At 37.4% G+C, this 23654-nt stretch overlaps 1 protein-coding gene across 6 annotated transcripts in view; it reads left to right on the forward strand.

Annotated features, from left to right (window-relative positions):
* The window catches only part of Plc21C (Phospholipase C at 21C), an 88187-nt gene that overhangs the window by 42208 nt on the left and 22325 nt on the right, over positions 1 to 23654 (forward strand). For all 6 annotated transcript variants that reach the window (XM_086992001.1, XM_086992002.1, XM_086992004.1 and 3 more), the window contains 9 exons: positions 2096 to 2267; positions 6759 to 6942; positions 9663 to 9853; positions 12491 to 12684; positions 15604 to 15773; positions 15888 to 16154; positions 17663 to 17816; positions 20860 to 21043; positions 22436 to 22652. In XM_086992001.1, coding sequence (XP_086848127.1) covers positions 2096 to 2267; positions 6759 to 6942; positions 9663 to 9853; positions 12491 to 12684; positions 15604 to 15773; positions 15888 to 16154; positions 17663 to 17816; positions 20860 to 21043; positions 22436 to 22652 — 1733 coding nt within the window. The remainder of the gene's footprint in view (positions 1 to 2095; positions 2268 to 6758; positions 6943 to 9662; positions 9854 to 12490; positions 12685 to 15603; positions 15774 to 15887; positions 16155 to 17662; positions 17817 to 20859; positions 21044 to 22435; positions 22653 to 23654) is intronic.

The raw sequence follows: 23654 nt of genomic DNA on the forward strand, positions 1-23654 counted from the left end.
GGTCGACTCTGAGTTCTTTACCGGCGCTTTGGTAGATGGAACAGAACAAACCACACGGAAAAAACTAGATATGGTAATCCGCTAAGCGTTGTATGACTTCCATTATGTTCTGTGTACTAATAAATCGTACCATAAGCCAAATAAAAGCTACATTTGTGTCCCATGTAAGCTCCTGTAGCCGATGCTATGCAGGTTTGTGTCTAAGAACACCTTTTTGGAATAATCCGGTGCAGAGAAAAACAGCGCAATTGTAGCGCTATGTATTAGGCGTTTGTTTACTTTATATTTTTTTAACCATTTAAAAAACTTCTTTACTTATCTGAGGATAACGTTTTTATCAATGACTATTTGATGAGCACAATGCTTAAAGGACATAGTACCGTATGGGTTTCTTTCAATATGAGAACACCTCACGGTTCCTACTTTAGCACCTCTCGGGTTTATACATCTTAGCTAGAAACTAACTGATCTACTTGCTCCGTAAAACAACGCTGTCCGTCAGGAGGTTGAAGTTAGACTGGGCTGGACATAGAAGAAACTGTTCATCTACGAATATGATTAATAATAAAAGCAATAAACTAATAGTCTAGGTAAGTGCTCGTCATTTCTAATGCGATAGCTGTCATCCTTTTGGCATGGGGGAATTAGCCCTGCTAATTGGTGATCAAACTGAGCGTGCTCCAATTGTGCTATTCTTATCGAAAAAATTTCACCAAGGGCTGTTAGTTGTACTTGATAAACTCGAGATCATCCATAGATGTTCATACTGTAGGCTTAAGAGCACCTCATTTAAGGTCTAGCAGAGAACAAGTCTTGTTCCGCTTAATACACTGTCCAGTTCACGTAAAACTCCATTAGAGATATAACATAGTGAAATAAAAAAATCCGCCGCTGGTATGGCTCCCTAAGTGCAGCGCCGAAATGGCCAACTTAAAAGTTTTTAGTTTGTCCGAATTTAGCCTATTAGCTCGTGACATCATAGCGGATATAATGGAAGTTGCAATGCACTATCTCAAGTTATATCATATATTACCTACGTATTGTCTGTTACTGCCAGCAGTATTACGCCTTTTTTGCACACTGAAAGGAGCTAATTGCATATTTTATCTAAGTTTGTTACCTATTTTTATTCGAGGCAGTTAACCGCCCGGCATACTTTAATGACTATGATAGAATTACTCGTATGCCGGCATCGAAAACGGTTACTACCAAAGGCCTATATTTGCGTATACTACGTCGACACAGTAATCCATGTAAAACATTTTTGACTCAGGGGAAAAAATTCTATAGTTTTTTTTTTAGAGTTCTTTAAACCTTTTCGCGAGCACATATAATATTGCGTCATGAATTTCTGTCACCGTTGTCATAAACGGAAAAATGTTAGAAGTTTCTTCTCTGATATATATGAGATCTGTACTATATATGGAAAGATGCGTTCCCCTACCGTATTCTTCCCATTTGCGTTCAAATGCAAATATCATTATTTTTTTTTTGCCATAATTTGTGACAAACACGGTTACCTGTTATGTAGCGTTTATGTACTATTTTTAGCGAACTCATACTCTGAAACAAAAAAAAGAGAAACAGAAAAGGCAAGGAAGGGAGTCGCTGAAGCTTCTAATGAAAACATTTTGGAACAAATTTAGAGGGGATAACCACAGCCGCAAAAGCGGATAGAAGTTATACATGGATATTGAGTTCAGCAGATACTCGAGTTACTACACAAACGCACAGCTGAGATGTACATGCGTACAATAGAAAGTGGACAGCTAAAAAGCTCTTGAGGCCATTTAAATAATCTTATAGTATCGGGTCTGTATCGAATCGAGCTAGAAGCATGCTGCATTCGTGCATGTGATAGTAGAAACTAATTAGCTTGATACAAACATCGATGGCATTTAAATAGCTCAGGTAGCATTATTTCGTGTCTGTCTGAAAGAGCAAGTTGAAACAACTTTTTTATAATGCTCAATCAAAGGTTTAAACTGAATACTGCGTCAAGTAACGGAGAACGTAAGCAAAAATATGCAAGTTTCAAAAGATACTATCCAAAAATACTTCATATATTTTGTATTGTTGATTCCTATATTTACAGTATCGTGAAGATGTTAGCGAATCACAAAGATGACCGAAGGCGAATCGAAAAGTCACTGGAGGCGTGCGGCATCGCGGGTGGCAAAGGCGATTACATAACCCCCGACAAGTTTTCCTTCGAAGCGTTTTATTCATTTTATAGACACCTGACAGCACGCTCAGAAATAGAACAGGTATAATCGTATGCAACATATGACTTTTTCATTTTCCAGTAGGGCTGTAAGCTATGGCCGAAAAAAACAATGTGCTTTTTAGCCCAAAAACTCTTCGATTACTCGTCTTCAAATTAGTGATTATTGTATTATTATATTGAGATGTTTTATTTAAGTATTGTAACTTTTCTAAGACTATCCCGATTATATTTATTGAAAAACTGAAAATCCCTTTCTGTTCGGTCTTAGCATTCGGTATTTTACGGTAGAATTATGCACGCTTTTATAGCTTAGACATTTTAGGGGCCTCATTGTTTGTCGTTCTGGTCATCGTAATGCAGCGTTGAGGATAATTCGTAAAAGATTCCACTGTAGTCCAATCATTATAATACATGAAGAGGTAATTAGGTGTTCATTCGGTGTTTGGCATATCTAGACTCGAATATAAGCGTTAAAACATAGCGTTTAAAAGACGTCTTTAAGACCAAGAAGTAGAGAAACTGCACGCGTAGTGAAAGTTATACTGGTAACAGCCGTAATGGCAAGGAGCACAAATTACAAAACAAAAAGTCATTTCAAAGCCGTAAGAAACATCAAAGTATATTTCTTCTATGACAAGCCTGAACAATGCCGTTGAAAGGACACCGTCTTGGAGATTGCGTGGTTACAGGGCCGATTGCGCATGCCTCTCAGATTCTCTGGTGTAATAACTATAAGGCCAAACACTATAAGGCCAGAAGTTGTTAGGTATTCCAAGCCAAAGTTCACTTAAGGATGTCTTATGACAGGCCAGAGAGGGAGACATCCCAGGAGAATAAATCAATAAAGGCGAAGGGATTTATCATTAGTAGGGATCACTTACTATGCTCAGTACCTTTCTCTTAGTTTTTGGTAAAACGCAGAAGTGTTTACCCCCGCCTTCAAATCTAGACCACGTCACATGTCCCTCAGGTTTGCAGTCATATTCATTAGTACTGCACGGTTATGGGCATGTGCAAAAGAGATCCGCAGAATGCGCCGCATCGCAGCTGCTAGCTTTCCTCGCTCCAGCAAATAAACGACATCGCATTTCTTAATCAATCAGAAACACATCATCGGATTTACTGGGCGCTTATATTATATATTGATCCGAGATTCGCTGAGATGTGTTTCATGTATACCAATAGATCGTTTCAGAAAACCCTCAGATAACTGATTTGACCAACATTGCAAAATAAGTGCGCAGTAGTTATTATCTAAGTACTAAATTAGAAATATTCCATAGAGGAAGACAATCAGCCTCACCTCCTCACACAATAACTCATTAAACTGCACCTTTAAAACGTCACATAATTACGTAAAACCTCCTTCGCCACTGCATTTAGTTCAGTAAGAGCAAAAAGGAGGCTCGCCAGCGTTGTAAACGCTGGAATTTATTTAATCTACGCTGTTATGACTTTTAAATGTAAATATTAAGTCATAATACAATTCTTTAAGCTTCGTGATTGACGTGTGCCATTTTCTTCAGTTAGTTAATCACGTCGAGGCATAGAGTTTATTTAAAATGTGGGATCGATGCCACAGGTGTGGATGTAATAAACAACATTTTGAAAAGCAGCGGGTTGCCTCATTTACTCGGTACAGTCGTCGTCAAAATATTACTATGCTTATATTATCCAATAATTTAGTGAACTGTATTAATATTCTCGTTGCTATATTATTCCCAGACATTTCGTTTTAATGACACTATTTGCACACTATAGAGACAGGCAAAACATAGATACATCGTTGTCGAGATGTTTTCGTTCGTTGGCATAGACGTAGTCCGTGAGTGCGTAAATATACAGGATGTTCGAGGTAACGCGAGTCAAATTTTTGCCGTAACAGGCATTATTATTATTTGTTATATTATTTACAGGCTTTCAAGATGGTTTCACGAAAACTATAGGCTTCTCTAGCTGTCCAAAGTCGGCCCGTTTCGTTGCTAGTTTTCATGCTGCTTCTGGAGAACACTTCTATGAGACAAAACTACACTGAAAGGCCTATAAAATTTATCAGAATAGTTCAAGAACAATTCATTGTAATCCTGTACTTTTGTATGCTGCAATAAGGAGTTAGTTCAGACAGTCCCTTGCTATTTTAATTGTCTAGAATATCTCTAATGGTAGCCTCATCTAGACTTTCTGTTCTGTCGTTAGATTTTTGAAATTTTTAGCCCATCACGACGCTAATATGCAAATCCACCGAGTGTTTTGCCTGGAATGTGTGAGAGATAACGGGTCCACGCGTACCGGTATTGCTTTAGCTACAGCTGTTACAAATTCTATCTATTCGTGGATTTAGACAGGGAATTTTCGAAATTGATTTTTGAATGTAAAGGCCTTGAGAGCAAAACCTAAGTTAACATGCACTGCGTTTACATTCAGCAAAACACGTCCATAAAATATTTCTTTGTTGATACATGCAAAAAATTTTAGCCAGAGTATCTGTTTTGCAAAATATGAGCAGCGGACACATTACCATAGTTTATGTACACACGGTGTCTATATTTAAATTATTGCACGGTGAGATCAGTACCGCACTTTTTTGAATATTAATAGCTATAAATGACTATCTGAAGGATCTTGGGATATATTTTGTATTGACAATTCAACAACTTACGCTTGATTTCTTGCTAGGTGACGGCTGAAGCCTTCCGGTTAATTCAGTCAAGTTCTATATACTTTTGTTGACGTCTAAGCAGTCGCTAAATTTTTGGATCGTGATTGAATCTTAAACAGTCCTTTTATAATAAATGTTGTTTTAGTGAAGCCCTTTCTGGTGATAGACGTATGAGGGTGGAGACTCTTAGATTTATGTTGGTTAAGTTCCTGAGTTTTTGTAAGATGACAGCTCCAGTTCTCAGTTTTTGGGGGTTTCAAGCATGTATGTTTCACTTCGTTTTAAAATATTAATCCTAGGTATTTGTACCTTTTTCACAAATAGGGCAGTTACAATTGAGTATATGGTTAGCTGTATACATAATGTAATTGTGCATATATTTTTAATGAGCCCAATGAGTAGAGAAACATTTTGGGTCCTAAGTGACCGTCATTGTCCTCGATTCCTGCAACCGTCGTAATTATGGTTGGCTTGGTAAGTCTATGACATTCAATACCCTGTCTTTGTGGTGAGTAAGCATGTGTCGCTCGCAAATTGTATGATACTCCCTCCAAGCCGAAAATTATATAGATCATTGATATAACAGTTAAATAAGATTGGAGCCAATACTCACCTTTGTAGTATTCTATATTTGTAAATATACCGGGTTTATCAATTTTTTAATTTACTTGTCTAAAAGCAGTTTTATCAATTAACGAGCGGTTTTCGTAAATCAAGCGAGATTCATTTATTCGTAACCCTTTATCAATTTACAGTGTCAAGAAGCCATTGCTGCATATTGACCTTCTGCGGTGACCCTTACTATTCTCGCGCTTTAATCGTTGCGTGTTCGGCTGCTCTACTAGATCTGAAACGATTTGGTTTATAGTAAAAATGTTTTTTTCGATTAATTTAACCAGCTGGTCACTTGACATGTTAATATAGGTCTCAGGGTTCCGCATATTATTTAAGCATCTTTGTATACCGATTATACAACAGCTACTTTGAAATAAACACGACTCGTTTTATAAAGATTCTAATTAACACGCAAGTAATTTAGCGTTGTTTCTCAAAACTCGATATTACGGATCTAATGACAGGGACATATATTTAATCCGTTTTTTTTTTAATTTACGTTACAGTGCGTCGAGTGTTTTTTGAGCCATTATCACAGCTTCTTAGGTGGTCCTTTTAAGTAGTCCTCATAAGCAAGTCTGACAAATTTTCTCAATTTGTCTTATGCATGTTACATAATTTTCGCGTTTCGAGTTACTAACTGTTGTAGATCCCCCGTGTTACTTCATAGGAAGCTTACTCGATGCCCTCGAAAAGCTGCATTGGGAAACAGACCGTCAATTTTGAGCAGACGAAGCTTACAATATTCATACGGTGCATTTGGCATAATATAATAGTTTATTTGTCCTTGTGCATGGAAAATGAGTTTCTTGCCTTCACTGTCATGAGTTGTGTTTTGTTCTAGAAAAACTGGACTACGCCTAGTTCCGAGAACAGTCGATGAAGCGCACCCGGTACGAGAAACCGCTTTCTTAGAAACTTAGTACCAACTTATCCGGAACGTTATGCGTAGTATACGGCGTATGCTAAGTGAAAAACAGTGTGATGAAAACGGTCTCTTTGATAAAAAATATCTTTTACTCCGGACAGATATTTTTTGCGGCAGCGGCCCAGCGACGGTGGAGGAATCGTGTAACATCTAAACGCAAAAACTCTATATGTACATGTGTAAATTTATTTAACATAAGCCCAGCAATTTGTTAACAAAACGGGAAACTACAATTAGTTAGTTACCGCGGAAACAGTTAATTTTAACTGTTTTGATACTATCGTCTATACTGGCGAGAAACCGTAATGAAGTGGACTGTGATATTGCAGGTCTTCGACTACTTGTGTGGGGGACACAAGAAAAAAACTATGACTACGGAGCAGCTAGTGGATTTCCTAAACAAAGAGCAGAGGGACCCAAGACTTAACGAAATTTTATACCCGTATGCCACCCCTTCTCGAGCACGGGACCTCATCAAGCAATACGAGCCCAACAAAAGCAACGTTCAAAAAGGTTAGGAAGTTTTAATACGTCTCCTCACCTTCTCGGAAACACGTAATCCAATTCTTGCCTAGATCCAATGAACTCCAAAAATAGTTCTTAGCATGCTTCTTTAAGTGATGATATTTTTTTCCATAATTATCAATTGTACAATAAATCAAGTGCCAATTGCAGGCATGCACAATTCATAAGTATCTCGATATTTCAACATAATTGACAAATTATTTACCACGATTTTAACTAAGACACTTTTCTGTTATGTGGAAAGGCGGTTCGCTTAACAGGTGCGTATGTATTTGATGGTTAGTTAGAATAATTAGATTGTAAACTCGTGGTCAATAGCTTCTGTATCATAAGGAAAAAGAAAAGATATTACCTCAGCAGCTCAACCCAGGAGCACAGGTTTTGTATACTATAATATTGATAATGTTGTAGTGCTAATAGTAATGCTGCGGTTAAGTATTACTTCACACGGCTGGCTCCCAGAATGAAAAAAAGTGGGTTTTTATCGCCTAGACCATCCCATGTGGTACTAAATTTGTCAGGCCAACACATTCCAGCTGCATTACTACGGAGATCCTATATGCTTGACTATTGAGTGTTTAGAGTATACTTATCAAAATATCTTGTTTTTTTTTCGCGTTCTCGTTGATGCAAAATAACGTATGTTGTAATCAAAATATCATTTCAAATATGATACACAAATACACACAATTAATGACATTTAATTCTTCGACCTGCTTATTGTGATAAAGATTTCTCTTCTTTACCCGTTGGTTGACGAAGAGGTAATTTTAGAGTTTCAACAACAAAAACGCCGCGGTTTACTCAAATTTCAGCAACAAATTAATTTATTATACATTCAATGTCGACTTTAACTGCTCATCGGTTAATTAATTTATTTATTCCTCTCTTTTTACCTGAAATTTGGCATTGAAGAACGTGTCCTGGTTTGGAACTTTCTTCGCTGCCAAATATGTGGCTAAGCCAATGATCAGGAAAGGCTATAATCCATCAGAGCGAACATGAGGGGAGCATGCAACAAAACCTACTACCAAGCTCTTGCAAAACGGATTTTTTTTTAAATTTAAAATTTTTGGCAAAAAAGTGGCTTCGCTTTGCCGATCGATTTTTGTTGGGTAGCTTCGCTTACTCGATATAGCTGGGTCGAATACAGATCCTTGCTGACCATCTTGCTTTTTTTAAAAAAATTGTCAGTGTATAAAATTCTTCCAGTCCCACCAAACAAAAAGCGTCGTCTTCTTAAAATAGAGTTTTTACTTAGCCCTAGGCTTGAACATAGCCGGCGGAGCTATCCATTCTTGTCTCCGCTTGATATAGATGTAGAGACACCACTTCTTATCGCCGGTGGCAGTTCTGTACAAGAACCGGCGCGAAATACTGAGAGGCAGTGGAAAGCTTTGTTTCTTTGTTATGTTTGCTCGTTTTACACATGACGCAAGCACCTTATTTTTTAATGCCATAGAGCTGAAGTGCTGATCGATAGTTATATCATTGCAGTTCATTTTCTTGCCCGATTCAAAAATTGTTTTTCGGCTATCTTCCCTTAGAGGTGGTTTCCATTAATCTCAAATGGTTAAGTGAGTCAAATGGTAAATAAGGGGGATTGCATTCTCCAGCTCCAAGATATCATTTTTAAACTTCGTACACCTCTTTTAAGCAGTTTTCTCAATTGATGTTTTAGTTGCACATCTGTTGACCTCTGTAAAAGGCGAAATGGGGTAAATGTCTAGTGAATGCTTTTTTTTTTTTCTAAAATCTTCACCTTTGGAGCCTGAACTCAAGATACAATTTCATTGCCTACACAATAAAATTGCCACAGACACACAGAGCAGAGAGAGTGCTTTTGAATCGCATATAGAAGTAGACAAACAGCAGAGAGACAAAAGAGAAAAGGAACATTAAAGATACACCGAAAAAACTTGTGTCAAATTATCAAAACAAATATAACAGTTTTTACTTTTTCAGATATTAAATACATTACAAAGTATACACACTTGTATATGCGACGCGTACAATGTATATGATCGGTTTATGTAGTGCGGATTCGAGTCAGCGAAGATGGACCTTTCAAATCGAATTTCACTTATTCACCTTTACGAGTTAAGTCAGACAGTTCATATATAGTATTTTAGAAAAATCCCGGCTTACACGTAATTTATTGATTCGTACTATTGCCTCTTGAAGGACTTTCACTGCGCTCTTAGGTTTGCATTTTTCCAGTTATGTTAACTCATGCCACCTGTAGATTGCGGCATATCCTTTGATTTTGTGATTTAAAGCCACCTGTTTGTATTAATTCATGGGTATATTGTGTACCATATATGGTGAGGTGTTTGGCTCTAGATGCCCTTTGAGTTCTACAAGCGTGTTGTGGCCCTTGTATTTCAACCAACCTGTCATTCTCGACGCGTAGAATATATATTATGATGTTATTGTCGTTTACAATTATCTTTTACAGGAGCTGGGGGCAAACATTCAAGTATTTATTATTATATATATAATGAGTGGAGGCGCTGAGAAGTTTGCCTCTAGACATGCGTCAGTAGGGTGTCAACAAACGTGCATTATCGACGTGTACTGCCACTTCGAGCCTTATCCAATTATTACACTATTTCTATAAAAAAGCACTACAAGATATTAATAACCAGCGTCGATTGAGCTCAAGTATATTTTACTATTTATTGATAAGTTTTATCAATTTATTTTAGGAGTGCTCTCTTTTGAAGGCTTTCTCCGATACCTACTCAGTGAAGATAACGCAATAATCGCTCCTGAGAAAATTGATTTGAGTCAGGACATGGACCAGCCGATGAACCATTACTTCATCAACTCGTCGCATAATACCTATTTAACAGGCCACCAGCTCACCGGAAAGTCATCTGTCGAGATGTACCGACAAGTAAGAACAATCAACCAACAGAAACAAGGAAAAGCTAACATCGAAAGAGATCAACGATAGAATTCGGCTCGTAACACGATTAAAGGAAAAATAAATTACTGAATTAGGAAAAAATAAGTTTGATTTAATGCATATTTGTGCAATAATAATAATTTGCAACGATCGACTGATTGTCAGTTTATGTTCAATTCGCAGAAGTGCGCTTGACACTTTGGTCTGGTCAGTAGTAGTAACATGAACGGTTTCGATATGGAAGTTTTGGCGAGGTGTTCTTCACGCAAAGGCTGACTTTTTAGGAATAAGAAGGATTCCGACCATTTTGGAAACAGAAATTTTCTAGTTTAGTTTGATGGAAGATTACGCCGCACCTCCATGTTCTATGCTATATCTCACTGCAATGACAAAAAAAAAGGCTTTTTTATTGCTTTTTAGAAAGATCGCTGTCTACATTCGTCAGCCAAGCTCTACGTCACGCTTTACACATTGTGCGACGAGTAATGCTTAATTAAAAATGGAACAATCTGCTCTCGAAATTTACAGTATTAATTAATTTGCGTCAATGCAGGGATACGCCTCAGACACGTGCAAAGACTCGTATTTATCTCTAGCGTTTGCAACCCAAAGCCCGAATTATCGCTTTGAGAACGAGATGCGCATTACCGACCCCTCCCCGGGAGGATTAGGGGCCTAAGCCAAAGGTCATATTTTGCTTATATATAGCAGATAGTTTAATGTGTCTGGAATGATTTTTTGTTTCACACTGTTCCCGAAGGCGATTATGATCCCATTGACTCCCATTTAAGTAGAGTGACTTTGCGCCATGAAAGATTCTTGAAAAGGAGACTAAAATGATCCTGGCAAATGATACCTTTGAATTATCAAGTAATTTTTTTTTGTCCGGTGGTCCAATTAAGGAAAAAGGGGGTAATCTTAAGGTTTTATTTCGGGTACAGGCACCTCAAAGGTGCAATAAAAGGTGACGGCTTACCGCTCCCTAGGATTGCCTTGGCACGCTCTGCAAGGCTCTTTTCTTCATCGCACTTTCTGCTGAGCGGCTATTGGAAAATCAGTACAGGCTTCAGTAGTAAGGGAAGCACCGTTTTTTACACTTCCGGAGGTTTTTATCAGTTGATCCGCGTGCGGTTTAGCTTAGCGAATTCATCAGCTCGCAGGATAAAGGCCAGGTGCCATGAAATATCAAAGGACCATGGTGTACTTTGATGACCTCATGATCTCGTTGTGTGACTTCGACAGCCATTTAGAGCATCTCGCAATGATGCTGAAAGCCATAAACAGAGCCGGGTTAAGGTTAAAAACTAAGATATATTTTGCGGTGCACCTCTGGAGTAGTACACCTCTGGAATAAGATTAGCGCTTTCTCTAGGCCAAGGCACAAATTAAAGTAATTCTAGTACTTGTAAAAAAATGATGTAAACACCTGTCTAGCCTTGCATCATGCTGCAGACAGTTAATTACAAATGCTTTCTCCATCTCAAAGGTTTTCTTGACATGAAAAGAATCTTACTGACCTTATGCTTTTCTGAACCCCTGACTGCATATATATATCACTAAAATAATAACATCTTCGATTTGGCGTTTCACGGTTATTTTGGAACCCAGCGGGAGTATCACCACCAGGTTATGGGTCTATAGGGACATCAGACACACGTTGTATAGGATGAAATTTTGTTGTACGTTCTCTGAAGACGGCTAAGCGAATAAACTTGAGCTTTGTCACCCGCTCCTAAGAGATGAATCAATTGGTCATCTTTGGCTCTTTTCATCCTTGCTACCAATGCAAAAATAAATCGGAGAAATGACTACTGGCTTTCCCACAAGCCCAAAGGCTGTTTAAAGTTTACGCCGGTATCCATTTTATAAGTTTTATGTTCAATGAAAGTGATGTCAATGTCAATGTCAATGTCTATCAAAAAGACGAAACGTTGAATTGAGAGAGTCGTGACAAGAGCAAAAGACAATATAGGTATGGTATGTTAGCGCGGAGATTAAGGGACGAAAACTTGCGCGCGGTTTCAAGGAGGAATTGAAAAAGTTACCGAAATGAGTGATAGTTACATGCAGTAAAATAATGAATTAAAAATTCATTTAGTAAATTGTTTAAAAAAGTACACGATTGTTATTATTTGGTGACCCTTATGAATTCTTATGAAAAGTAATTTTGCATTTTCCAGACCTGGCCATCGCTCCATATATTCACTGCTTCTGTGAACCTGTTTTCACTTAAAAATGCAGAAAAGCAAATTGAACTGTGTTTGTTTTGAGTTGGAACACAATTAAACGAAATGGCCTTTTAAGCTTTGCGTGCACGAACGGACATAAGTATCGAAATTTTAAATGTTTGTGTAAAATTCGCCAAAAGCTCCTCGTATAAGGCGTGAACTCTTGTTCATAGCACTCAATCAAAGAGGTCGACATTTACCTCGCAACCGGCTCTATACTTTACTCTGAACGCCCAGATATCGTAAACCGATTCGTGTAAGACATATATTACCGTTTTGGTACGTTATATATATATATATATATATATATAGAGAGAGAGAGAGAGAGAGAGAGAATAATTTGGAGAAATTATCCAGCTTCGTATGTACTTTTGCCATTGCATTTATACTTAAATAGTGTCTGCTTTCGGGCTGCCGATGCATCGAGCTGGACTGCTGGAACGGTCGAAACAGCGACGAGGAGCCAATTATTACTCACGGCTATACTGTGGTGACTGAGATTCTTTTGAAGGAAGTGATTGAAGCGATCGCAGACTCCGCTTTCAAGACCTCACAGTACCCGGTCATTCTTTCCTTCGAAAACCATTGTTCGTAAGTAGCTTACAACTAACCTCTACCATTGGCATAAGTCTTACTGCAAGAATTGCACACACCATACAAGCACAACATAAGTGCAATGCAAACGGTGCCACAGACAATCGAAAATCGCAGACATTTAAAAAAAAGGCTGTGATTCATGGTGTTAGCCACTTTTTTTGCAATGTTTTATTAAATTCTTCTACAGGCTGTGTACTAAATACGTGTCAGTAACCCATCTATCCGAAATTAAAACAAATAATAAAAAAAACTGGTTTTATTTTCTCTTTTTTGCTATGTTTCTTAATTAACCTAAGCTTGGACATCGCCCAAGCAGTCGCATGACACTTGCGATCTGCAGTTTTTAATTATAGATATTATGTGAATGCCATTGACTTGGCGAAAAATGTTGATTAAGTTACTATACAGGCTTTGTTGTAAGTAACTAGGTACTTTGATATGCTTGCAATGTAAGAGGCTGGAATGTTACAGACTTTTAAAGTTAGCGGTTTGAAGCTTTCTTAGAACTGATGGTCACCGACTCGATGCTACCGATTTTCTTACTACCGACCGGCTGATGTTATGCACCCACTTCGTTTTGCGCGCCTAAAGTTGTGATTGGTACATGGCACTCATAGCAGAGCCCTTTATAACATTTTTCAGGATTGACAATCATATGGGGGTACCTTTTGTAAAACATAGTCATGAATTTTGCTTTATATATATATATATATATATATATATATATATATAGAGAGAGAGAGAGAGAGAGAGAGAGAGAGAGGAGGGCTTCGCATTTTTTAGATTTTGCTGCGTACGTGAATTGTGCATAATATAAACATTTCACAAAATTTTATCCCAATAGAACTAATCACGTGTCAGCCGGGTGCTATAGCGCAAAATGGGGTGCTATATCATATGTAGAAATACTATTTTAATGATGATACTCTCAGGCTGATGTAAAAATATGAAAACATACTTTTTGTAGTTCTTAGAATTGCATTGCGAATGTAAGTTCCCAATGGCCCATGGATCCTTCCTATAGAGTATATCAAAATAGACTTGATGGTTGTCAGCCGCAAAATGCTACAGGTTTTATTTAGGTCTATGAGAAATGCACACAAGTCCCTCTCAAACTTAAAAATATGCTGCAGAGGCCATATTGTGGCCACTTTATGAAGCAAAACGGCATACACGTAATATTGCATCATTTTGATATTAAAAGAATAGCTCAATATTTTTATACTTGGTCTAAGTGTAATGTAAAAAAAATACTAATTCTTACCTATTGATCGTTTTCTGACATAAAAAAACAACTACAAATCAGGTGATTCAAAGAAACTGTGTAGTATATAGGTTAGCTCAGATTATTTATAATTTTTTAACACTTTGCTCTGTTAACTCTTTTTTTTGTCCATGTGTACTCAAGACTAGGTTTGCTATAACATGAATGTGGAAACCAACAACCAAAAGTTCTGCGTAACGGCAAATATTGACGCAATCTATAAAATTAAACGCCACGTACTAAAAGTAAAAAATACTTAGTATTGCGACCCTTATCTGACGTGGTGTTCCACAGTATTCATTCTAACTGCTAATTTGTATATTATGGAGAATTACAGTCAAAAATTGAAGCCAAACGATATTTTTCGGTTGTCTATTTTCATTAAAAGTACCTACATTGAATAAAAAAGTTTTAATGATCTGAGTACATATTAACAATCATAGAACTGATTATAAGGCCAGTGTTTTCAGTAAAATAAGATCACATTTAATAAGGTGGTAACCACCAACATGAAAACAGATTCCTTTGTTCCAAAGGAAGACAGCTTGTGGCTATCGTAGCTCAATCCAGTGGGAATCTAGGGACGTTCTTCTCCCAAGGCTGCACAAAAAACTTCTTGAAGTCGAAAATTCTGAAATAATTTTGAAGGCATGTTTAAATTAGGGAAATTCTAGAAACCTTTGCTTCCCATGACTCTTTCAAAGTTATAACCGTCCTCGAGGACTGAATTGAATTCGGTATTTTTGGCCTCTGTTTAACCGTAGCTGCATTCGATAGTTCTTCCTTTGATAAACAAAAATTCCACATCTCCTTCCTCGCTGGGAACTCCCTCGCCCTTGTACTGAGGGTATTATGCTTTTACACATCTTGGTGATTTATAGGATTGTTGTGAAGCAGTGTTGAACAGTAGTAAAATTAGAAATTTTTTTTCCTTCATTTTTTTGTTGATGTAACCTACAGTAAGCCTTCAAGGCGTCTCCGTCTAGTCCGAAATTCTGACTCTAACAGCTCAAGACAGCCTTTCTGGTACCATTGTGTGCTATGCCAAACTATACTGCATTTACGCACACTTAATACTTATTCAATTCGGCAAAATTTTTCCTACTTCTCAACACAACGGTGTGCAATCGACGTCAGCATCCTAGTGTTTTAATTTGCGACAATAGTTCTTTATGGACACCTCTTTACAACCTTTGCTGGCTCAAGGTAATCGAATTGCGGTGCTGTGAATACGTTGTTATTAATTGTAATTTAAATTTTAGCGATCGCATGTGCTTTACGGAATGAATATAAAAGGGAAAGAACAAGGAAATTAGAAATGTGGCAGCACTTTCTACAATAAGTTGCTAATGTAGCCTTTATGATGGCAAAATGCCTTTATATAAGCTAGTTAAAGAAAACCTAAATAAGTGCAATAAGGCTTTACGTTATAACTCAACCGAAAGGTAATGTGTTACATAAAGAAGATATCTAGGAATTATCTCGAACAATTTACTAGATAAGACTAAATAACTATGCGGACTGGTATTCTATTTGTCTGAATGCATAGACTTTTTTCAATCGTTCCAAAATATGTTGAAAATAAGCTCTATTTTGAAGACAATTCCATTGTGTACTCTAACAGTTTGTATATTTTGTTTTATCTTCAGGCCTAAACAACAGGCTAAAATGGCGCAATATTGCACCAAGATCTTCGGGGACATGTTGCTCACGGATCCCTTATCAAGTCACCCCCTGAAGAGCGGTACTCCACTACCTTCCCCCAACCAGCTCCTGCGTAAGATCATTATCAAAAATAAGAAGAAGCACCATCCGAGACGTAAGTATTGTCTTAAACAACTAAGGATAAATAATATACCTACGTTAGCCGTTGTTTTATTGTATCAACGTATTTACTAATCTCTGATGCGTTCTTGACACGGAACATTGACAGCACACAAGCCTATCCCGGGGTCTAGTTTGCCGGCATCAGCGGCCATGACGCCAGGCCATAGGCCTGCGGGAATCTCAGGCGGAACCCAGCAACAGCCACAAGGCTTCCCTCCATCTCAAGACAGTCCCCAATCATCCTTGACGCAACCCTCTTCAACTTCGCCCACCCAAACCGCCGGCCAGGGTCAGCTTGACGACCTAAACCCAACGGTTGGTCCCAGTATACTACAGCAAATCAACACAGATGAAAACAGCGTCTCCTATGCAGGTACGCCGTACTAGACGATGTTATAACATAGCCTCTGTAATGCATTGAGGGGTACTTTTTATGCAAAGAAACGGTAAACAAGTTATCCCACGAATCATGTGAGCTCGAAAAATAAACTTGTAGCTGAAGTTTTTACCATCTGGAAATATTATTTTATATATATAATTTTTTTATATTGACCAAATTATTCCAGGTTGAATTACTGGACAATTTTAGCTTAGATCACTTCCCGGCCTTTTGGCTGAGATCAAACTGTAGTGTGAATGACTGCTCTAAATTTGTCTTTGTCTGAATTTGAACGAACTTGTAATTTTTGTGGTTAATCCGCGATTTCGACACAGTTTTCTACTAAAACTTATTTTCTAGCCGTTTCACCTTTAATAAAAGCCTACTGTTTTATGACGCCACTCTTACTAGTTTAGGTTTTTAGGACGAGGCTAAAAATGGGAAATTCATTTTCAGATATAATAACCTAGGGTAGTAGACCAACTAGAGATCGTTTTTGACATATGTGTGCATGAGAAGCGAAGATCCTATTTGAGAGAAACATTTGGGCGCGGTCATATATCTCGTGCTTCGGAAGTGCTTAGGAGAACAAAGCGGCCATTAATTCTTGGTTTTGGTGTTTGCAGCGAATATGTATGGAACCTTATTAAAGCGCCTAAAATTTTCTTTGAATCTATGCGATATGTGCATTTTCAAAATATAACCGCTAAATTTCGAAATGCGATACCAACCCTATTGAAGGGTATTTAGATACCTATTTTTACCTAGCATTTTTTACGTAGGTGCGTAGGGCTTTTTCTTAGACTTTTCAGAAGTCGTTTAATAACGGTGGCAAAGTACTGTTCCCCAGTAAGGCGCAAGTTTGTCTGTGAGGACAAAAAAAAAAATAGTTTCATATAGCAAACTGAAATTAAACTTTATGTTGTTTAGTCAAAGTTTAGTATACAAGTGAAGAAAATTTTTTCATTTACGTAGTTTAATAGAAGAAAGTAAATGAATCACCTTTTTTGTGGAAGAAGAAATCTTATTTTGAGCTACGGTTAATCGGCTTGTCATTGTATTATTGTTATTTGCTTCGTCTGTTTTTACAAAGCTCTTCAAGCTTCGCAAGTAGCCCATTCATTTCGTAAATTTTTTTTATTTCGAAAAATTATGTACCCTGTTAGTCGAGTGTATAAAACATTGTATTTGTAACGTAAATTATGAGATTCTAAAGTTTAATTTTAAGCATTTTCTGATTCTGCGAAGACTTTAAATAAAGAGCCTCGGAATAGATCGCCGAGAAATCTGAGCAAGAACATTTGTCGCATTTCTTAATTTCGTTAATTTTCGGAGTAAGGAATACATGGAAATGATATACAGATATCAGATTCAAGGACATCTTTATTTACAAAATATATAAAGTTATTACGTGTAAGGTGAACAAATATTTCAAAATCATTAGTAACAACAGGCTCTGCATGTCTTATTTGTTCGTCACCGGGGTCCACTTCGATTTACAGAATCCGACGGGTCAGAAGGAACAGACTCGGAAGAAGAAGAATCGGGGGCATTCACAGCTGTTACTGATTCTTCGAATGTCGAAGGAACCGCCGCCAGCGAAAGCGAGGCCGTAGCCGAAATGTCTGCCCTCGTCAATTATTGTCAACCCGTCAGGTATTAAATAAAAAATAATACGGTGCTAAATATGAACTCCACTATAGAGTTGCCGGCAGTGCCATTTCAGTGCCTCATGGGTCTTGAGTACTCTGTCACTGCCGCAACCTCTATATATCAACCTGGATGGAAATTTATTATTTTTTTTTATGAAAATCAAACAGAAGCGTCTCTGGTAATTTTTCGGTTCGATTGTGAACAATGCTTAGTATTATTCTTATAAACTCTGGATTGTCATTAGGACAGAAATAAGGACACTTAACTACGCAACCCACTATCATAGCGAGAAAGAAATGGCGATATGACTCATTAAAGGAGTCTTTTTTTCTAAATTGGCTTGTTTTCTATCATTTAAGCGCAAAAAACTTGGAGAAAGAGCCTTCTCTCTCTGCTATCTGCTTTTTTGGTGACTGGTTTATTACGATACAAAGGAAGCAATAACAAAAAACACCAGCACTTCTCGAACGGTGCAGTCAGTTTCATGAAAAGGGCAACTCTATGGACGAAACAATTTACCTCAAAAATCAAAACCTATGTATGTGTCTTCTAAAATGTTTTGTACTAGCAACAATACAGAATTCGAAGGAATAGGATCGGCCAGTGTGTTGAGAAAAAAACCCGATAATTGATATATCTTTAGCTAGCCCTATCGCATCCGTCCAAAAGGTCATTATTAATGCATTAATTTTCATTTTGTTTATTACATATCACAATCACTCCGCCTGTTAGTTCAAGTTTGGCGAAGGACTCGAATCAGCTGTAAGCCTTTTTACTACTACGACCTATTTTAGAAATTCGTACCTCGTTGTCGCTCTTAGCAATGTTGTTTCGAGCTATTATGCTCCGCACAGCTTGTTTGATTTCGAAATCGTCATTATGATTTCTATTCCTACACTTAAATTTTGAACCTGAAATGCAAATTTAAGCTTTACGTTATCAACATGGCACTCAAAGGCTTTCAAAGCTGCCGTATTTTGGCCTTAACTCCTATGATGAATGCGTACTGATGAAGTAATGATTACTTGTCGATCGCATGGGTTAAACTAAAGGATTTTATCTCCTGATTATATACAACTCTTGTTAGAATAGAAGAATTTTGTAAAAAAAAAGATAAAAGAATAAAGATAACAAGCTAACCGAATTGCGCTACCCACCACCCTTTCGATGGCGCAAAGATTCAGTGAGCAGCTGAAAGTATGTGCTAGCTTTTTCATTTTTTCAACTGCAGGGTGACGGCTGTCGTATACTAAAAGCTGCCAAAAGTGTAAACTAGCTAGAAATGTCTGGATATTATTATAATGGGTAATTCATTGAATTTCTAAGATAAAGATAAATGTACGTTAATTTACAATTAATTTAACCCTAATCTCACAAAATCCCTGTACGATTCGATGGGCAGATTATTGCAGCAAACAATTTTGTTCCCAAGACAATATGGGAACTTCATAAAGTAACAATCGATCACACGACATCTGCCGCGGCGTCGTAGACCAACAATGATTAAAAAAGTTTGTTTCAATATTAGTTGACAAATTCGATAAACACTTCTAAACCACCTGATGACAACCGAATACCAATACATTAGAAAAAGGATGTAATCCCAAACGAGCACCTTAAAAAGGTCATGACATTTTTACGTTGGCCTGTGACGCCACGCAACGAGTCTTCTTCATATTTAGCAAGCTGGTTCTACCACTAGGACTCTGAACTATTTACACTAAATATACCAACTTAATCAAAGAACTTGTAAATTATTCATAGAGCTCAGAAAGACTTTTGTCTTTTTCATAGGAGTATTTTGATAAAATTGAGAGAAACTGTACCACACTAATTATGAAGTTCTTAAAAAGTAAAATTAGGAATCTCAATTAAAAAAAATCCAAATCAAATTAGGACCAAACAATAAGCTTTCTGTAAAAACACAATGATCTGAGCTGCTCTTTTCACTCTGTACATTCATCAGACACCTCCCAGAAGTAAGAAAAAAAAAAGCTGTGCGCGAATTGGCTATTAGAGTAAAGCTTTTTTTTTTTAGCGTAGATCGTGGTGGCTTATGGTCTAAATGTGAACCAGACTAGCTTAAAACTTACACGATAAAAACAATGGAACCCCCTTAGGAAACAGGCGTAATTTTATGATATGAACTTCGAATACGTTCGAGATCGTTTATGTAAAACTATGTAGTTGTAAACCTCCCTTTGCAGAGCTCGTGAAACAAAATCTTGAGAAAGTATTTAGGTTGAAAAAAGGTAAGTAGGTTGAAAAAAGCTGCTTAAACAAATCGTTACTTTACATACAATTGTTAGATGTATAATATATTTGTGTTATACAGGATGACTACATGGGCGTAAGAATTTATCGCTACTTTTTTATTGCATTTACTTAACAAGATACGTTGAAGCTACAGCATATATTACGATAGGCTGAGATCCGTTTTAGAAAAAAATCAAACGTTCCTTGAGTACAATAATGTATGTGCGACTATTTCAGTAGAATATTATTCGTCCAAGTAGTGCCAGCTACTTGGACGAATGGCTTCCGTGAATAACTAAAACAAGGCTACATAGGTTTTAAGCTTAGCGACATCCCGAAATGATCTTCGTCGTGATGTACAAAGAGATAAACGATGTGTTGTTAACTTGGTTTCCGTCTCTATGGAGCCTTTGGCTAGCATCATTAAGTAAACTTAGCTAATGATAACAAGTGAACAGCAAAATCCATTTGCAGTTGATGAATTCGACACTGGCTTTCTTACCAGTTGGAGTTGGAAGTTTAATGGACTTTTAATTTCTGGTCGATTTATAGATGCCAACTGTAGAATGCATGTTTGCATATTGTAGTTACGGTAACTTACTTTATATAATGTATTTTGATGATAGATGATTCATCCTGTTGTGTTTACGGAGCAACGCTGAGCGGCAATGCCGGGCCTGAAACTCTAAACATTCGTTTAGAAGTATGGTGATACATTAACGTACATGACAACGATAAACGCGTGAACGCAACTCAACATAATTTCATGCTATTGTCATTTCCTTTGAAGGTTCCATTCGTTCGAGTACGCTGAAAGGCGTGATCGCTCTTATGAGATCTCATCGTTTGTTGAAACGCAAGCGACCAACCTGTTAAAAGAGCATCCTGTTGAATTTGTAAACTACAACAAACGACAACTCAGTAGGATATACCCTAGTGGCACACGGGTGTCCTCTAGCAACTATATGCCGCAGGTATGTTCGTCATGCAGAGGATAAAAGACAATGAATGTTAACCTCCTATCTAACGTCTTATTATTCCCTGTGTATCTTCAACTTTATTTGAAGAGCAACAGCCGGTAAACGGATCCCATGTAGAGTTCTAGAAGAAATACGATCACGCTCAACTTGTAGCTGCGTATACTATGAGAAGGTTTTACGTAATGCTAGTAAAAAAAAAAAAAAACTTTACCTGGCATCGTATGAGATAAACCGAACGCTATTTTAAAAGCAGGAAATATCATTACTTGTGGGGACGCGTACCTATTGAGATATGTTTGTCGACCTCATTCAACATTTAAATTCAAAATTTATTGATCTTTATTGAATCAAGATGTCTCTATTTAGAGCTAAACCTACGAAGTGCAACATTACACTGTTACAACAAAGATGCATTGCTACCGCTTTGCAAGGAAAAAATCATACAGGGATTCTTTTACCTTTCTGTAACATTACTTTTTACCACACTCCAATGTTCATGGGACCTAATGAACGACCCCTAGACCCACAGAACGTCGGTACCTATTAGTTGGTGGTAATAATCCGCCCCATAGACCATTAGCTAGCGAGAGAGTAGCCCTAAATACTCATCCAATTTTTGCGTATGCTATGCGCTATGCATATACACTGGACGCTACCTAACCTTAGACAATCAATTCTGTAAGTTCAAATCTGCTTCCTCTAAGGTTGAATCTAAAATTGATCGGCTAAGCTGTTCTATTATACTGCTGCATCGCTCTCACTAACCGGTTGGAAGTAATTTCTGTTATTTTACTGCAATTATCTTCCCGCCCCATTAGGTCCCTCATTAACCTATTTTCTAGTAACCGACTGCATTGGTTAAATCATTCGTTACTGTTGTACACTTATTCCATTACCCTCTTGTGCCAACTAGATTATATTATGTCAGTTTATACATAACAGGGGTGCCATAATTGGGTTTAAGCTATTCTGCTGTCCCATCTTCTAGTCGCTCGTTGTTCTATTTACCAGGTCGCTTATGCCGTACAGGATTAACCCATTAGCTTGCTACTGTTAATCTTATACCCTATTGAAATTCTCAACCGTTACCAAGGTAACGACTCACAATAGCCACTTCATTTTCGAGGCAGACGGGCAAGCTTTTTAGATATTTTAACGTAAAATAGATTTTTCTAGACGTGTTGTTGGCTTCTCGACAAATGAAACTTGTGCCTTATGAAGTAATATTCGTTTTCGCTTTAAAAATAATTATTACATAACTATATGTAAATTAATACTAACATTCAATATTAAGGTAATATGTGTTTATGGATTCGATATTTCTTCGTAAACGCACCTATTGAATAGGTCTCATTTGGTATTCCTTTTTAATTTCATCTTTGTAAGGTGTTCTGGAACGCCGGCTGCCAACTCGTGGCGCTTAATTTCCAAACGTTGGACCTAGGGATGCAGCTAAATTTGGGCATTTTTGAAGTAAACGCAAGGTCCGGCTTCCTGCTCAAGCCCGATTTTATGAGAAGGCAGGACCGTCGATTCGACCCCTTCGCTGAGTCCACCGTAGACGGCATCATTGCGGGAACCGTCTCCATTAGAGTTATATCCGGTAAACCATCTTCAAAAGGAGACCAAGTTCTTCCAGACGAACATCCAATTTAACTAGTATACTTCAAGTATACATGAAATACTGAATCACACAGAACCATTTGCAGAAATATGCCTTCATGCTTAACATTCTAATATAACACAAACTCCAGCAACGGTGTGTGATCTCGGTTGTTTGAGATCCTTTACGAAAAACTGAAAAAACACCTTCAAACTATGTGTAACGCATTCTACGCTTTATTGCTTATTAATTGGGTACAACGAACGAATCAGACAAACGAAACCAAACAGTTCTCAAGTACTCAAAAAATAGTGGATTAAAGATCCGTTACATGAACAAACTACTACACTAACTTTTGGAAACCGGGGTTCATGGACTATACAATATGCACTTTATGGGTCTCAACCTATCTTAGCTTAGAATTACATACACATCTTGCTTTACTAATGTTCTACTGAAGTCTCTTCCATCAGGGATTTATAAACGATTTTTGTTCACATTGTTTTACGTCTATTATCTACATAATGAGAACAAAAAATACAACAAAGCTACACGTACAAATTATATGGCAGCACAGATGCTTTCAGACAACAATATTTACATAGGTTGATGAAAAAATTTAACTATAAAGGTATTATATTTTGCAGCATTTCCTAATAACAGACGAATAAATACAGATGACGTTGTCATCAAAGTCCAAACAAGAATTAAGATTGGCGGTACACGATTTGCTCGGGGGTATTAAGGTCGCCAACACTGGTTGTTGCTAAAAAGTTCTGCAAGCAAATGTAGATCCTTGACCAAGAAAGGCACCCTTTTTTTGCAGTTTGGGTATACACGAAAGATAAATTGATTTATTTATTTATGTGCACAAAAAGTACTTTAATTCCTTGAGAAGTGCGGTCTCCAAAAACTCCTAGAGGCTACTGGTTACATTTCAAAAGTCAGTAAGATTTACATGAGTGAATCTCAGTCTGCTTTCAAGCGTTTACCTATTTATAA

Source organism: Varroa destructor, unplaced genomic scaffold, assembly GCF_002443255.2.
Source record: "Varroa destructor unplaced genomic scaffold, Vdes_3.0 BEIS01000006.1, whole genome shotgun sequence".
Taxonomy (NCBI): Eukaryota; Metazoa; Arthropoda; class Arachnida; order Mesostigmata; family Varroidae; genus Varroa; species Varroa destructor.